At 46.0% G+C, this 17,209-nt stretch overlaps 1 protein-coding gene across 4 annotated transcripts in view; it reads right to left on the bottom strand.

Annotated features, from left to right (window-relative positions):
- MDGA2 (MAM domain containing glycosylphosphatidylinositol anchor 2) overlaps positions 1-17,209 on the bottom strand; it is a 633,934-nt gene that overhangs the window by 91,524 nt on the left and 525,201 nt on the right. For all 4 annotated transcript variants that reach the window (XM_045015357.1, XM_045015355.1, XM_045015354.1 and 1 more), the window contains exon 10: positions 2,584-2,732. In XM_045015357.1, coding sequence (XP_044871292.1) covers positions 2,584-2,732 — 149 coding nt within the window. The remainder of the gene's footprint in view (positions 1-2,583; positions 2,733-17,209) is intronic.

The following is a 17,209-nucleotide window of genomic DNA, read 5'->3' on the forward strand; positions in this document are numbered from 1 at the left end:
CCCAAGGCCACCAGGCAGGCTAGTGGCAGAACTGAGACTAGACTCCCCCTCCCTCATGTCTCCTTAGTCCCAGTCCAGTTCTCTACTCACTAAGCTACAGGAACTGAGAGCAGGGCCGGCTCCAGAGCCCAGCGGGGCAAGCACCCGCCTGGGGCGGCCTTTTCCCGGGGGGGCGGCAGGCTGGGCCGGCGGACGTGCCGCAGTCATGCCTGCGGGAGGTCCACCGGAGCCCCGGGAGCAGCGGACCTGCCGCAGGCATGACTGTGGAGGGGACGCTTGGCCGGTGGCTCCAGTGGACCTCCCGCAGGCATGACTGCGGACGGTTCGCTGGTCCCGCGGCTCGGCTGGACCTCCCGCAGGCATGACTGCGGCAGCTCAACCGGAGCCACCGGACCAGCGAACCGCCCGCAGCTGCGGGAGGTCCAGCCGAGCCGCGCGACTAGCGGACCCTCCGCAGTCATGCCCGCGGGAGGTCCGCTGCTCCCGCGGCTCGGGGGCGCCTCCCGGGCATGACTGCTTGGGGCGGCCAAATTTGTAGAGCCGCCCCTGACTGAGAGCAGCTATCCTGAAGCCAGTGACATTGCTGGGGACTGAACCCATATATCCCGAGTCCCAGTCCAGTACTTTAACCATAAGATTTCTGGATCAGACTATAGCCTAGGTCTCCCACTTCCCATGCCAGTGCCCTAAACACCAGGCTATCGAGTGTGACAGTCATTGTGCCAAAACCATTCTGACCTATTCTAGGCCCAACGCAAAAGAGCCAGACACTCACAGCAGCACAAATATATTGGTTAATCGTTATAGGAAACATGCTTACATTGTATGCATGCTTTAGCACATATAAATCTCAGCCCAGTAAAAGGACTGTAAGACATTCATGACTGAAGAAATACTTTCGCACTTTATAATTTTACAAAGGTTTCTCTTTAAGAATCATCCACAGTAGCTGATCCATATTCCCTCAGCACGAATATGCTTTCTTAGGTACAATGTAATCAAACCTTCTAGTTCAGAAACAATTAGTGGCAGTCCCTAGTAAGAAAGGCATGAACCACTGATACTCATAAAACAATTTAATATCAAATAGATTATGACAGAACCAGCACAATCACTTGATTCAGTCCACCATGGATAAGGCTGTAAAGGAGACACAGCAACAGCTTTCTATAGTTGAGCGGTTATGTGAAGCTGTGCGCCAAGTGGCAACGCCACTCACTCGCGGGGTCACCACACCAACTCAAATTTGGCCCGGCCCCTCCTCCATCATGCTTGCCTTCAAAAAACCCAGCAGGACCCACAGCGTCTCTTCTGTACTGCTGCCCTGCTTTGGAAGGCATGCTCCATGCTACACCAAAACCAGCCCTTTAACCAACTATGACTGCATCTTTTCAACCAGAAATCTTACAGCCTTAATCATGTAGGACAACGGAGTGTAAGTTTGAGTTCAGGGCAGCTGCAGCTTGACTTGGTAAGGTCTGGGGGCATCACAGGTCTGATGCATTAATTCAGAAGGGAAGATATAGTCTGCCACACCCTGTACATCACCTCTCCACCAGCTGTAGGTTAAAACTTGGACTGAGAAAGTGTTAGTGGCTGAGGAAGAACCCATTCCACAAGGATATTTTGGAATCAGGCATTTTTCCCTCTACAATGTGTAGAAATATTGTAGATAAAAATGTCTTCAACTCGCATGGTGATTAAGCTGCAGTACATCTGTAGGGCTTAGCACATACAAGTAGTCCAGAATCCAGAGAGGACCATAATAACCAGCAATAATATACTCTAGTTTAGAATACATACTTCCAAGGTTTAGGTTAGGCGTACTGAGATCAATACAGAAGTCCAAAAACATCCATTTGTTTGGCCACATGTTATGGGTGGGAGTAAGAGGAGGCATTGCCTGTTAATCACAGTTTAGCAATGTACAGTTTTGTTCTGCTAGTTTAATTATTGCAGTCATCTTATTAGAAGATAGCTGATGTTGCTTTAAAAAATTCCCAAATGACAGACTAATTCTGACTGCTAACTTTTATATATTAATGTAATAGTTCTTCTGCAGATGGACTGGTACTGTCCATCCTTCACTACATCAATTCTGTTCTAAAATGTCAAAATCACAAGGGCTATATATTTAAATATGTTTAAGTAAAGTTTTCAAGATCTCAAAGATGACAAGATGCCTGTGTATGAAAGATATAACAATCGCTATATTTATCTATTTTTATAGGGAGACATAGCAAAAGATACATTGATATATGGCTAGATATAAAAAGTTTAATTTGGTTGCAAGTTTCTTTCAGGTAATCTTTCTAATATCTCTTGAGCTGAACTTCCTCTGAACCCCCTGAGGAATACCTCTTTAATCTCTGCATTGTCACATGGGAAATACGCAAATTAGCCTCAAGGATTTGTAAGTGGTTCTGGACTGACTTTGTGGAACTGCAGCAAATCTTCAAAGAAAGGAAAGTATAAATTCTGAGTTTCGCACAAGATGAGACGAAAACAAAGGGCAGGACAGTTGTCACAGAGGGGCACAACAGTAAACAGGCACCTGTTGTAAGAAGCAAATTATAACCTCACCTGTCTAATCCCTAAACGGTATGCAAGGATGCGGTCCACAGCATCGGGGTTCATTTGAGTCCACTGCAGACTGTAGGAGTAAACCCGGGGTCTGTTCTGCCAGAGGGGGCTGTAGGTGTCGTAGTAGAACTCTGGGGCATAGGCTTTGCCTGCAGAACACAGACATACAGAAACACGAAATGATAAAACAGTTCTCAAAAAAAGGATTTGAATTTTCAACTGCAATCTTTATTCATCTGCTAGAGTACCGTTTGGTGAAGGGCCCTTTTGCTACATGCACATCTCAAGTCTACCTTTAAATGTCTCACCCTTTGAGAAAATATGCACTAAGATTGTTCATTTCTCCTTGGTTATTAAGTAATTCTCAAGTGTCATTTTTGGTCCAGGAGAAAATTGGTCTGCTAAATAAAGAAATCTTCTACAAAGAGGTCTTGCATGGCTAAAGTGACTGACACTGGATATTCAGACTATTATGACTCCAGATCAGGGGTGGGCAAACTTTTTGGCCTGCGGGCCACATTTGGGAATGGAAATTGTATGGCAGGCCATGAATGCTCACGAAATTGGGGTTGGGGTGTGGGAAGGGGTGCAGGTTCCGTTTGGGGGTGCGGGCTCTGGGGTGAGGCTGGGAATGAGAAGTTTGGGGTGCAGGAGGGTGCTCCGGGCTGGGATCGAGGGGTTTGGAGGGGGATCAGGGCTGGCACAGGGGTGCGGGAAGGGGCGTAGGTTCCGTTTGGGGGTGCGGGCTCTGGGGTGGGGCTGGGAATGAGAAGTTTGGGGTGCAGGAGGGTGCTCCGGGCTGGGATCGAGGGGTTTGGAGAGTGGGAGGGGGATCAGGGCTGGGGCAGGGGGTTGGGGTACGGGGAGAGGCTCAGGGATGCAGGCTCTGAGCAGAGCATACCTCCAGTGGCTCCTGGAAGCAGTGGCATGTCCCTTCTCTGGCTCCTATGGTTGGAACGGGCCCCGACCCTCAGAGTGGGACCATGCTGTGGCTTCCGGGAGCCCCGTGGTACACCGCCCCGGCACCCTGGCTGGAGTGCTGGAGCGCCGGAGCAGGGCCAAGCCGCGTGATGCAGCCCCCCGACCCAGTGCCCTGGCTGGAGCGCCGGAGCAGAGCCGAGCCGCATGGTGAGGTACCCTGACCTGGCGCCCCGGTGGGAGCTCATGGGCCAGCTTAAAATGGCTCGCAGGCTGTAGTTTTCCCACGGGCTGTAGTTTTCCCACCCCTGCTTCAAATTCTCTGTCAGAGCAAATACATTATGCATAGCTGCCACATATAACAGAATCAATTCCAAATGGCATCATGTACTGCAACCTGAAAATACAATACCTCCGTTCCATACTTCAGTCCTAGTCCTACGAATGTATAGTTATAGCCACAGTATATTATTTAGATACGTATGCAGATATTGCACAATAAACACAGAGTTTGAAGTGGCATTTTCAAATGCACTGTGATATACTAACAGTTTACCACAGTGTAAATTTTTGTTCCTTAAATTAGGAAAAGCCTAATATGATTTGCTGTACATATGATGAAATGATATTTGAGCTCTTATTAAAATGCAATCGCCTTAGGGTATTTCTTGATTCACACACAGAAATGCCATTAACATCTTTACATGCAATATATTTTCTCACTGAAGGAGGAGACACTTTGCTTACAATTAGAACTGGCTGGAGAAACTTGGAGAGAACCATAATTCTGTTAGAATATACATTTCTGTTGGAACTGACATGCTTTTAAAAATCAGATCAATTTTGCTGGAATGTCATTTCAGACGGCCTCCTGCCTCCCAAAAGTCTGACAAAGTCTAAATCAGACATTTCAGCATTTTCATAATGAACAATTTCAATTTTCCTTTTTGAAACGGCTGCAGATTCTCTATCACTGGCAATTTTTTAAATCAAGATTGGATTTTTAAAAAAAGATATGCTCTAGTTCAACCAGGAATTATTTCAGGGACGTTCTGTGGCCTCTCATTATACAGGAGGCCAGGCTACATGACCACAGTGGTCTCTGTGGGTCTTGGAATCTGCAAACTGGTTTTTTGGTTTTGATTTTTGGGATTTTGTATTATATTATGTATTATAAAATAATACAACATTTTAAAAAGTCAAAATCAAAACAAAAGAGTTTGATTTTTATAGAAACACCTTTCTTTGATTGACAAAAATTGACTGATTATTTTTTTAATTTTCCTTTATGGAGAATTTGAAAATTTAAAATTTTCACTGCAATTTGGAATGAAGTCAAATGTTGAAATCTCAAAATACTTCATGAAATGGAACCTCCATCCTCTGCACAGGTCTGCCTACAATGTTAGTGTTAGTACAGTTATCAGACAAACAAAAACTGGTTGTGTTGGAATGAGAGTTGTAACTCTTAAAACAACATTGCATTTTTATCAAACGAAACATTACAAAGCCAAAAAATTTTAAGTTCAGGTAAAATTTGAAAAAATAAACCCCCTCAAGTTTAACAAAGTTTTTGTCTGGGAATTTACTCAAGTATTTAAGAAGCTTTACAAAATGTTCTGAGACAGATTGCTAAAACATATAGTCTATGAAAGATTTAATGTATTTGCATGTCGTGAAATATTAAGTGTCATGTAAACAACTGCAAATCTCATTGTGTGGATTAAAATCTCCACTGGAGCCTGTGCTCAGAGAATGTAAAAGACCTTTATGGGATTAGGTCTGCCAAAACAGTCCATGAGAATTATTGGTTTTGGTGACCTGGTGCTCTCAGAAACCCTGTTCTAGGCCAGACCTTTCCAGGCCTTGTTTTCTGCTTCTATCATCCACAGCTGTGCACATTGTAACATTCACATCAGATCTCCCAGAGATTATAATGTGTGTGTGTTCAAAATACTCTTTAATATCACCTTTGTCTAATTACCCACAAACATTATGAAAATTAAATGACGTTGTAACCTGGTAGAAGACCACAGGTGAAATCCCAGCCCTACTGAAGTCAATGCGTGTGTTACCATTGATTTTAATGGGACGAAGACTTCACTCAACATGTGCAAAATTTCAGACAGATTGGCTTGGTCTGATCCACCCCAGGGAAGGGGAGGATCAAGACTAAGTTCACAACCAAAAGTGAGTCACAACTTAAATTATACAGAGAGAACTTCTAGCACTAATCGTGTGTAGCACAGCTAGCAACCCATCCAAGCTGATCTGCAGCTCAAGTTAGCCTGAAGGATATAGCCAGGGTGGGTAGGTTTCAGACATCTTGGTCTCTGAACCCAGCATAACCAAATGGAGTTTGAGGGTCAGGCATTTTCAATGTGTGTCAGTGTTATAAACAATGGATTAAGAAGAATTAAGGACTGAAGGAACTACAATACTGTGAAGATATAATGCACTGGCCAAGCACGTACAGTCGTGTCTCCCTCTAGTAGCTGTCTCCTGCAATGATGGTATACAGCCTGTGACTGCAGCCCAGCTGAAGGAGCTCTCCTTTCACTGTAGTGTTGGAGCCTTGTGCTTTAGACACACAGGGTCTTCGGCTTCATTACCACTCATAACCATAGTGGCCATATATGCAAATGGCCATCACTGCTACAGAGAGCCAGTAAGGTGGGGAAAAGTGAAAAAGGGAAATGAAATGGGAGATGAAAAAAATATAATGAGAAAAGACAAAAACCTTTGGCCCAAAATACACTATGCAAAACACGTAACCCTGACATTTATTTCAGCAATAACAATGAAGGCCCAGGGCATTTCCTGAGGATCACAGAATATGAGGGTTGGAAGGGACCTCAGGAGGTATCTAGTCCAACCCCCTGAGGTGAAGGTGAGAGCCAGGAACCTCAGTCAGTCATTGATGCCTAGGGAAAGTTCCTAGGCCGAGGACATTATTGCTATCACAAGTAGCTGCTGGAGGAAAAGTTTAGAACTAACTGTATGAAAAAGTCCCATATCTTTGTAATGTTCCATTCTGTTGGTGCTATGTTATGCCAGGGATAGACAAATATGTTTATGTTGCATATTGACCCTTTATTACTTTGGCTCATACTTATCTTTCAGAGAAAAAAGTCACATGAGAGTTTAAGCACCTTTCCTGTGTCAATCTTTATTGAGTACAGTTTTGCTGAACAAAAATAATAATCTTCTCTCCTCTACTGCAGATAATCATAATGGCATCTCTAGAGGCCTACAGAATGGATACATTATCAGACTCTCGTCACAACATGGGTACATAGTCACCTTTCCTAATATAACAAGGACTCATGTACACTTCCAATTCCATCCTAACACACAAGCCTTACTTTATTAATGAAAATGTAACACCACAACATTAAGCACCTGATTTGTGAAATTTAGGAGCACCAGAAAGCTGGATATTGTATTGGAATTCACCAAATGTCTCTTTTGAAGATGGTTCACTTGGGTCTTGGAGATCTAAGCCCTCACTGAAATCATTTGCTTTGAGCTAGGACAGATGTATAATAAATGCAAATCTGCAACAGTGCAATTGTGCTGCTTCCAGCAGACGGTGCTATTCAGCAAAGGCTGTCCTTGGAACTACCTAGAGACTGGAGAGAAATGATCCAATAGCTGTAGCAATGACATTTGGCCAAATAAGGATTAAATGCCAGGATGCAGCAGTGCAAAGCAAGGCAAACAATCGATTCTATTAAGAGCTAGCTCACTGACCTGTTCTGAGGTGTTACACATAGTCGCAGCTAGCCATTCCCTTGTGTTAATCCACTGAGCCAGGAAGGGTTTGTAACCACTGATAAGTGAGGCCTGGTTGGAGACTCCTGGGAGGACCAGTCCTGCCTCTCCCCATTTCCCTTCTGGCAATGACCTCTGCCTTCCTCTGCTGGGTCTCCTGTTGGGATGATCTCAGAATGATCACAGGTGGTCATGCGCCTCCCCTGCTTTACCTGGATACACTCTTAGGTGCGCTGAAGTCTGGGGTGCACAGCCCTAGGGTATGTGGAATTTGCACTGCCAGTTGCCAGGCCGTGTGAGAGAGAGTTACGGATATCGATGCATAACTGTACGCTACAGGGCTAACCCAGTTCCCATTCGACGCAGTGGGCATCTTTCCACTGACTTTAATGGGAACTGGACCAGTCCCAGCGTCTCCGGGTGTCCGTAAGAACAATATCGTCCAATGTGGATGGGGGATACAATTCTCTCTCATTTATGAGGTCCCTAATTTGTCGATCCCTTTTAAAAATTAAAACACACATTCCTTATGGAGAGCGATGGACCCTATCTTCAGCTGCATTCTATTCTGCCAGTGCTGCTGAAGATCTGGCCCCATGTACCTGCCAAGTTTTATAACCGAAACCACTTTCAGTTACCTGGGCATTTAAAAGAAATGACTGACTTGAATTGTGTATTGAAGTGCAGAGGCAGGAAAGTGTTTTCGTATCACACTGTTAGAAAACAAAAAAGGTTGAACGTGCATCACAGTGACTAGCACACTGGAGCCTACTCCTTGGCTGGGGGTTCCAGGTCCAAATGTCATCACTACATGTTACAGCCCTTAGTGGGACTCTCCCGCAATCGCACACAAGCTCTGCAATCTACCTGGTCTGCATGTTACTTGGTCAAAACCTGGCGATACTTCAGAAAAAAATCAGTGTTACCGTTTTCCTTTGAGATTATATTTTTGTAATAAAAACTGAGGTGCTTTTTGTAGCATCAGCTGCTGCTTGCATTTGGTGAACTGCCACCATAAAACAGATAGGGTTTGGTTTTTCTTTAAGCGATCTGGAAAACAACGCACACAAATCTCACTTCTGAACTGAGATCAAGCGTGAGAAATCTCACCCCAAAAGGTCTACGATTTGGAGGGTGAGAGAAAGTTATGCAGAGCACTGAATACAGTATTTGCTCTTAAGAAAGATACCATAATGTGTCTGATTCTTTCACTGATCTGTTCACTGTTCAGGGCACACCCAGAAAACACCACAATCTGAGCAAAGTGCAGGTGCTCATGCAGTGTCTGCCAGGGTGCGCTGGATAAGCTGGGTTGACCATACGGACATGATGGATAAAGGACTTGGGTGGAAGAGAAGAGTCCATCCCAGGAGAAAGTCAGGTGAGGTGGGGATAGTATACTGGACTGGAAAGGGCTATTTAGGGGCACCAAGTGGTGAACCTTGTGGTTAAAATTTTAAATCTCCCCTGCCTGAAATCTCTGACCCCTCATCCCTTAAGAAGCTCATGTTGCCTCACATATCTTCTGTTCCGGTTTGAAATGTGGGCATGGCTCCTCAGACCATCAGCATCCTAGAGCAGGCCTGCACAACATACGGCCCGCGGGCCGCATGCCGCCCGCGAAGCCTCACTGTGCGGCCCGCCGGGGGATTCTAAATCCCCCACACACGGCGCTCTGCGGGCAGCCCAGAGCCCGTTGAATCCCAGCAGCGGCCAGGAATCAAAGTGCTCTGGGCTGCCTGTAGGAGCTGGGAGCCCAGAGCCCTTTAAATCTCAGCCGGGGCCGGGAATCAGAGGGCTCTGGGCTCCCCGCCGCATCGGGCAGCCCAGAGCCCTTTAAATCCCAGCCGCGGCTGGGAATCAGAGGGCTCTGGGCTGCCGGCAGCCGCAGGGAGCCCAGAACCCTTTAAATCCCAGCCGCAGCCGGGAATCAAAAGGCTCTGCGCTGCCCACAGGGGCAGGGAGCCCAGAGCCATTTAAATCTCAGCCGCGGCCGGGAATCAAAAGGCTCTGGGTTGCCCCAGCCGCGGGCAGCGCAGAGCCCTTTAAATCTCAGCCGCGGCCGGGAGTCAGAGGGCTCTGGGCTGCCCGCAGAGATTCCCAGCCGCGGCTGGGATTTAAAGGGCTCAGGGCTCCCCGCGGCTGCAGGCAGCCCAGAGCTGTTTGAATCCCGGCACCACGGCCGCTGTTTGTCCCCTGCCCGGACCCGTGCCCCAACTGCCCCCCAGGATCCCCACCCCCTGTCTAAGCACGGCTGGTCCTTGTCCCCTGATACCCCTCTCCCAGGACTCCTGCCCCTAACTGCCCCCCAGGACCCCACCCCCTATCTAAATGCCGCTGCTCCTTGTCCCCTGATTGCCCCCTCCCAAGACCCCTGCTCCATCTGCCCCTTGGGACCCCAGCCCCTATCTAAGCTTCCCTTCTCCTTGTCCCCAACTGCCCCCTCCTGAGACCCCCCCCAACTTTCCCCCAGGACCCCACCCCCTACCTGTCCCCTGATAAACCCCTTGGACTCCCATGCCTATCCAACCGCTGACTGTCCCCTGACTGCCCCCCCGAACCTCTGCCCCATCCAACCGCTCCTGCTCCCTGTCCCTTGACTGCCCCCTGGAACTCCCTACCCCTTCTCCAACCCTCAGCCCCCTTACCGTGCCACTCAGACCAGCGTGTCTGGCTCCGTGCAGCTCCAGACACGTTGCTGCCATGCTCCCCCGTGGAGCCCACAGCCTCCCCCCACCCCGCAGCACCTGCCTTCCAGATTTGAACACCTCAGGATTCAGGAGTGCTCAAGCTCGGTTTGGGCAGCTGTTACTTCATTTCTCCCAAATCAAATATACTGATCCACTGTAACTTGCTGTAGAAAAAGTAGGATAAAATTGAACAAGAAATGCTTATTAGCACTGGAATTACTATTTTCAACAGCCATTGCCTTTTCGTTTGTTTAAAAGGAAGACAGTGATATTGCACTGGCAAATTCCCTATAGAAAGAAAGAGTGGAACAAAAGAATAATAAAGGCACCTCAACTTTTCCTCATTTATGGAGGACAGTCTTATAACATGCATCCAGATATCCTCCAATCACACAAGCTGAAAATTGTTCCACTTTACTGCAGCTCTGTAACCATATGGGAACCAATCCTGTCTGTGTTCTGTGCACATCCAGAATTCCTGCTGAATGACCTGCCCTGGGAGTGTTACCAGTGACCCAGGGCTGGGGAGGCAGGAGGTGTGTGGGGGGGGAGGCACTGGTGGGGGGGAGCCCAGGGCTGGGGCAGCAGCAGGGTGGGGGGAGGGCACTGATGGGGAGGAAAGGGGGAAGCCCAGCACTGGGGCGGCAGGGGGTGTGGGTCAGTGAGGGGAGAGCCGAGGATTGGGGGTGCAGGGGGGAGCCCAGGGCTGGGACAGGGGGCAGCCAAATTTTTTTTTGCTTGGGGCAGCAAAAAACCTAGAGCCGGCCCTGCCGGGTTCCCCCAGCCGCCGGAGCCCCGAGCCCTTTAATTTGACCCTGAGGGCTCCCAGCCACCTCTTCAGCTGGGAGCCCCTGGTTGATTTAAAATAACGTATCACCTCCCCACCCTCAACCTTCCTTTTTGGCCCACAGCTGTTTTGGTGGGGCGGCGCTGGGGAAGGAGGGTTTGTTTCTGCAGGGCTGGACGGCCCTGGGGCGGGGTGTTTCCGCGGGGCCAGGAGGTTTCGGCCCTCGGCTGTTTTCTTTGGAGTAATGTGGCCCTCGCCGCTTTACGAGTTGTGCAGGCCTGTCCTAGAGCATGAGACTTACAGCAAGTCTTCACCGCAGCAGGGACCTGTCTCTGTTGTAAAGCAAGCACATAACTGGGACAGAAATGAGGCTGTTTATATAAACCTCTCATCATTTCCCATGGGTCAGCAGAGTCATTTCTAACAGAGCAGCACAAGTCAAATATGCCTAAATGAAATGCAGCAAAGCCTGGAAAGGATTTTCCTCCTTTCCATATATGGGAGCCTCATGTAAGCTTATGCATCTGAGCTGTGTTCAGTGTAATACAGAATGGAAATTCTAGGGTTAGATTCTAGCAGACTGTTTATATTCTTATTCATCCGCCTACTAATCAGCACTTATATTATCTAACCGTGGCCTCTACATGTTTCCAGCCTTTGATCTGCACACAGAAGTCCCACTGTTGTCATAAGAATTGCAACATGGGGATCATGACCAGCATGCGTCTCTTCGAAGTAATGTCATTATAGTGCAAATTCATTGTGTCTAGTAGCGAAGTTACCCACAAACAACAACCCCAGGATAACCTTGTTAACAATACAGGTGATTTTCCCATCAATAACAGCAGAAAATCAAGGTGAATACTTTCTTTGCAGATCCTTAAAATTGAGTAACTAAACTATTGTAGTGTACGCTATTTACAGCTGGGAGACATTGCTGAAATGTTATTCCACACAATGTTTAGCTGGATCAGGACATACAGGTGAATGAAAGACAGATATGGGTAGATTTAAGCAGCAGGATGCAAATTTATGAACTTAACAACTGGGAAGGGACTTGCTATCCACCCTCTATCTTTCATATACCAGGAATTTAACTGGGTTCAGTGCAGGGTTACAGGATTCCCAACATATGACCAATAACTCAGGGTAGACCCTCGTCATCCTAGCCCCAGGATTCAGCTCACTTCTGAATCCTCTTCTGCCCCCACCCTCTGCAAAGGAGGGTAGATGATGCCAAGAGGGCTCTCAGCCTGTGAAGACGTCATAGATTATAAAAACAGGAGCATTGTGATCATCTAATCCGATCTCCTGTGTAACACGGGCCATAGGATTTCCCTGAATTAATTCCTGCTTGAACCAGGGCATGACCTTTTAGAAAAAAAATCCAATCTTGATTTAAAAATTTCCAGTGATGCAGAATCCATGTCAACCACTAGAAAATTGTTCTCATGGTTCATTACCATGACTATGAAAAATTTGCACCTTATTATACAGTCTAAATTTGTCTATGAGCTTTCGTGGGTGAATACCCACTTGAAGTGGGTATTCACCCACAAAAGCTCATACTCCAATATGTCTGTTAGTCTATAAGGTACCACAGGACTCTGCTGCTTTTACAGATCCAGAATAACATGACTACCCCTCTGATACTAAATTTGTCTAGTTTCCACTTCCAGCCACTGGACCTTGTTAAACCTTTGTTTAAGAGCCCTCTATTATCAAATTTCTATTCCGCTCATAGGTACTTACAGACTGGTCAGTCACTCCTTAACCATCTATTTGTTAAGCTAAATAAATTGATGTCCTTGAAGCTATCACATTAAGGCAGGTTTTCAAATCCTTTAATCATTCTCATGGCTCTTCTCTGAACCCTCTCAAATCTTTCAACATCCTTCTTGAATTGTGGACACCCAAACTGGACACAGGATTCCAGCAGTGGTTGGACCAGTGCCAAATACAGAAGTAAAATAATGTCTCTATTCCCACTGGAGATTCCCCTGTTTATACATCCAGGGATTGCATTAACCCTTTTGGCCACAGTGTCTCACTGGGAGCTCAGGTTCAGCTAATCCCATACGACTCGCAAGTCTTTTTCAGGGTCACTGCTTCTCAGGACAGAGTATCTCATCCTGTAAGGAGAGCCTGCATTTATGACCTGACATGTGGTTGTACTGAAAGAAGCACTGTTTGCTTAATCCAGTTTACCAAGTGTTCCAGATCGCTCTGTATCTGTGACCTGTTATCTTCATTATCTGCCACTCCCCCAGTTTTTGTCTCAGCTGTAAACTTTATCAATAAAAATTTTATGTTTTCATTTCGGTCATTGATGAAAATGTTAAATGGTGGAGGTCTGAGAGGCAATCTCTGCAGGACCCAGTAGAAACACACCCACTTGATGATTCCCATTGACGGTAATATTCTGAGATCTGTCTGACAGTTTTTAATCCATGTAATATATATTTCGTTTGGTTCCAGTTTCTTATTCGGAATGTTGCGTGGTGCTAAGTCGAACATCCTACAGAAATCTACACTGTTACCTTTATCATCCTAATTTATAATCTTATCAGAAAAAGGCAATTAGTTTGACAAGATCTATTTTCCATAAACCCATGTTAATTGGCATTAATTGTATTATTTGTTTCTTTATTACTTGAAACCCATTCAAGCTATTCCTTTATTTTGTTCATGATCTATGTCAGATTGACAAGCCTACAATGACCTGGGTCATTCTATTTATCCTTTCAAATATTAGCAAAACATTAGCTTTAATTCAGTTCTTTGGAACCTCTCCAGTGCTCCAAGACTTCTGAAAAAAAAATCAGGTCTCCCTTCCCCTTCTCCCTGGAGGCAAAAGATCACCCATCCACATTGTGGATTTCATTCTCCCCTGGGTTATTGCCCTTTTATTCTTTATCTGCATGGACAGCAGCCACTAGTTGAGACAAGTGACGCATTCTTCTATTATCTCTTAGCATTAACATTTCTGTACTTACTTCTTTTAACCTAAACTTGAACACCACAATGTTGTGAGGAGGGTAAAAATACCTCCAACCTCTGCCAATATGACCCAATGGAGGGAAAAAAACAAACAAAAAACCCTCCTTCCTAATTTCCAAAACAGGCCATCAGTCAGACTCCTGGCATCCTGGAAACCCAGCTCAATATCCCGCACCTACAGGAACAGAGAGCAGCAATATGGCAGATGGCCCCTGGGAAGGCTTTACACATTGAGAAGAGGACTGTGAAAGCCAATCAGTTCCCTTCATCCTTCCCTGGCTGGCCAGTTGGAAGCAAAGGGGTCTCTCCCCTGCAAGCACATTCCTATGTGCACTTAGGGGTGCAAGGAATGGCTTGACTCCAACATGTCTGGGCATGAGCTATTCTCTCTTATGATTTGGCCATCCGCCCGCTGATCTGACCAAACCGCCACCTCAGCCAAACGCTGCCTAACGGACATAGGAAGGGGCGTTGTCGGACTGCTTCACTGTGTGTGAAAGGACACAGAGAGAGAGTGTGTATATCATAATCACTGTACATCACCAGTTGATAACCAGCAACTCTGCAGAGGTAGAAATGGAAGCTTTGTAACATAGGAAGGAGCAGCTTCGCAGCAGAATCTACCCCTAGCACTTCTTGAGGGATCAGACTTTAATGTCATTGTGTCTATTAAAGCAGTTGTGGAGGTGCTTTAAAATACCATAGAATATCAAGGTTGGAAGAGACCTCGGGAAGTCACCTAGTTCAACCCACTGCTCAAAGCAGGACCAATCCCCAGACAGATTTTTGCCCTAGATCCCTAAATGATTGAATCCCTCAAGGATTGAACTCACAACCCTGGGTTTAGGGAAGCAATGTGCAAACCACTGAGCTATCGCTTCCCCTGCCTTTCAGTTATTCTCTACTTCTCTACCCTGAACTGTTGGCCTCACAGTAACAGCTTTTACCAGGGAAAAGATACAAAAATAGTCAGACACATTTGTTCACCTCTACAGAACATTTCTAAAGTATTTTTTTTGCCATGCATGATGTGGCGTACATGGAATACGTGATGGCACGGTGGGGGATACAGAATTTGATTGTGCTCCATAGGTATGACCTGTATAATGTACAGGGATGGATAGAGAAACAGAATGGTTGTATTCTGTGGCCTCCCACACAGCTAAAGGAGGCTGTGGATTTTTCAGTTTCTCTCCAGAGCTACCGCATGAAAGCAAATACACATTCTGATGTGTTTGCTAATATTGCTTCACCAGCGTCTGGCCCATGAGGGCTATATTCACCATTAGTGGTACTCGGAGGAACTACTCAAACCTTTAGCTGGAGCAGATACTCAGATTGAAAAAAACCCACATGTTCATTGGCCTACTCTCCCTGGGATTCAGATGTAATGTTCTGGAAAGGAAAGGCAGCCCCCTCTTAACTCAAGCTCACTACATCCCCACAATTATCTAAACCTGGAAGTGGTTCTCGGGCCTAGACAGCCTTTCTGCATCTGTCACTTTCCACATGTGAGTTGTCCTAGTGCAGAAAGCCACACATCATTATTGGTGAATACAGTCTTTGCCCCTTTATATCATTCTGTCAGGGTTCCCTCCCCACTCTGAACTCTGGGGTACAGACCCCCTTATTTCTACCAGCTTAGGTTACAAACTTCCCCTTCCTTGTCCTTGGATGAGTACAGCTGCCACCACCGAGTGACTTAAACAAACATTCAGGGAGGGCCACTTGGAGCCCTACCTCCCCCAAAATATCCCCCAAGCCCCTACACCCCCTTTCCTGGGGAGGTTCTTAAAAGAAGTTTAATTTAAAAAAAAGATAAAAGCACCACCTCTGTAAAATCAGGATGGAAGATAACTTTACAGGGTAACGAAAAGATTCAAAACACAGAGGATTTCCCCTCTAGGCAAAACTTTAAAGTTACAAAACAGGGATAAACCTTCCTCTTAGCAGAGAAAAAATTCATAAGCTAAAACAAAACATAATCTAATGCATTTCCTTCCTATTACTGACAATTTGTAATCTTAGAGGCCTTTAGTTCAGGTCTGGCTTTAGGAGATGTATTTTCCCTGCCCTGTTTCCTCTGACGGGGAGAGAACAACACAAAGAGACAAAACAAAAACTTTCCCCACAGATCTGAAAGTATCTTCTTCCCTCATTGGTTCTTTTGGTCAGGTGCCAAGCAGGTTATCTGAGCTTCTTAACCCTTTACAGGTAAAGGAGGGATTTTATGCTACCCTTAGCTGTATGTTTATGATACCTTCATTTCAAGGCAGGTTTATGCACGGGGCATTGCTTGTGCATATTCTCTAACTCTAGCTGTTACCAACCATCTCAGCAGCAAGTTCAACAGCCTATATACACAAATAGAACCCTGCTCCAGGGAAATAACTATCAATGCTGAGAGTGCTAAAGAATATGCCTCCCCACTCACTGTCATTGCAAGATGGTTGAAATGAAATGTCGCAATATATTGGTCTCTTAGAAAGGCTAGAATAGAAATTTGAAGGAATGTAATACTAGATCTCAAGAAACATGAACGTGAGAATTTAATATTTCTAATTCATTAATGGTGAGCAAAGGACTTTGTTTGCATTTATTCTTTAATGGTTCTGTTCATGAGAAGGGAAATTCTAAGAGGATAGCCAAAGCGTCTTCTATCTAAATCAAACAAATGAGAGTTCCTTGGCTGTCATGCCTGCCAGGGTCAAGATTTTCAAAAGTGGCCAGTACTTTGGGGTACCTTAATTTGTAGGTGGCCAGCTTGAGACACTTTAAAGGGAACTGATTTTCATAGGATGGCTACGTAACACATTCTGACACTTAGTCCCTCTTACAGCCACCCAAATATGGAGGTGCCCAAAAATCACTAGCCACTTTTGAAAATCATGGGCCAGGGCCATATCAACCATATGAGAAGGGCACAACGGGCATGATCCAAAGCCCACTGTTAATCGAAATCTTTCCATGCACTTTAATGTGCTTTGCATAGGCCCTAATCGCCCGGAAAATGAATAGCCTAACACGGCCCTTATCACATAGCACCTTGATTTTCCATTGCACATTTTCAGGCAAGCTTTAGGAAGAATCTTTGGGGGTATGCAGTGGGATCAGTTAACATTGCCTTCTTTCCCTGCCTGAAACCGCTCTCTGGCCCAGCATGGAGGTGGGCTTGTTTTATGTTGGGAGAAAATCCAGTGTTCTCAATCCACTTCCCTAAGCCAAAGTAAACTTGAAGCAGCCCAGACATTCCTAACGTGCTGATGAGCCACAAAACCACCATAATATGAGGTCTCTCCTTCCCCCCGTCTCTTTGCAATTACAGGGCATGGAACTCAAGGAGCTGAGTCTTCTGAGTTCCCTCTAATGTCAATGGGAGAAGAGGGCACTCAGCACATGCAGTATCACACACACAAGCGTACCCGTCACTAACAGCACACCGCTGATCCTGTTCTAT

This window comes from Mauremys mutica, chromosome 4 (assembly GCF_020497125.1).
Source record: "Mauremys mutica isolate MM-2020 ecotype Southern chromosome 4, ASM2049712v1, whole genome shotgun sequence".
Lineage (NCBI taxonomy): Eukaryota > Metazoa > Chordata > Testudines > Geoemydidae > Mauremys > Mauremys mutica.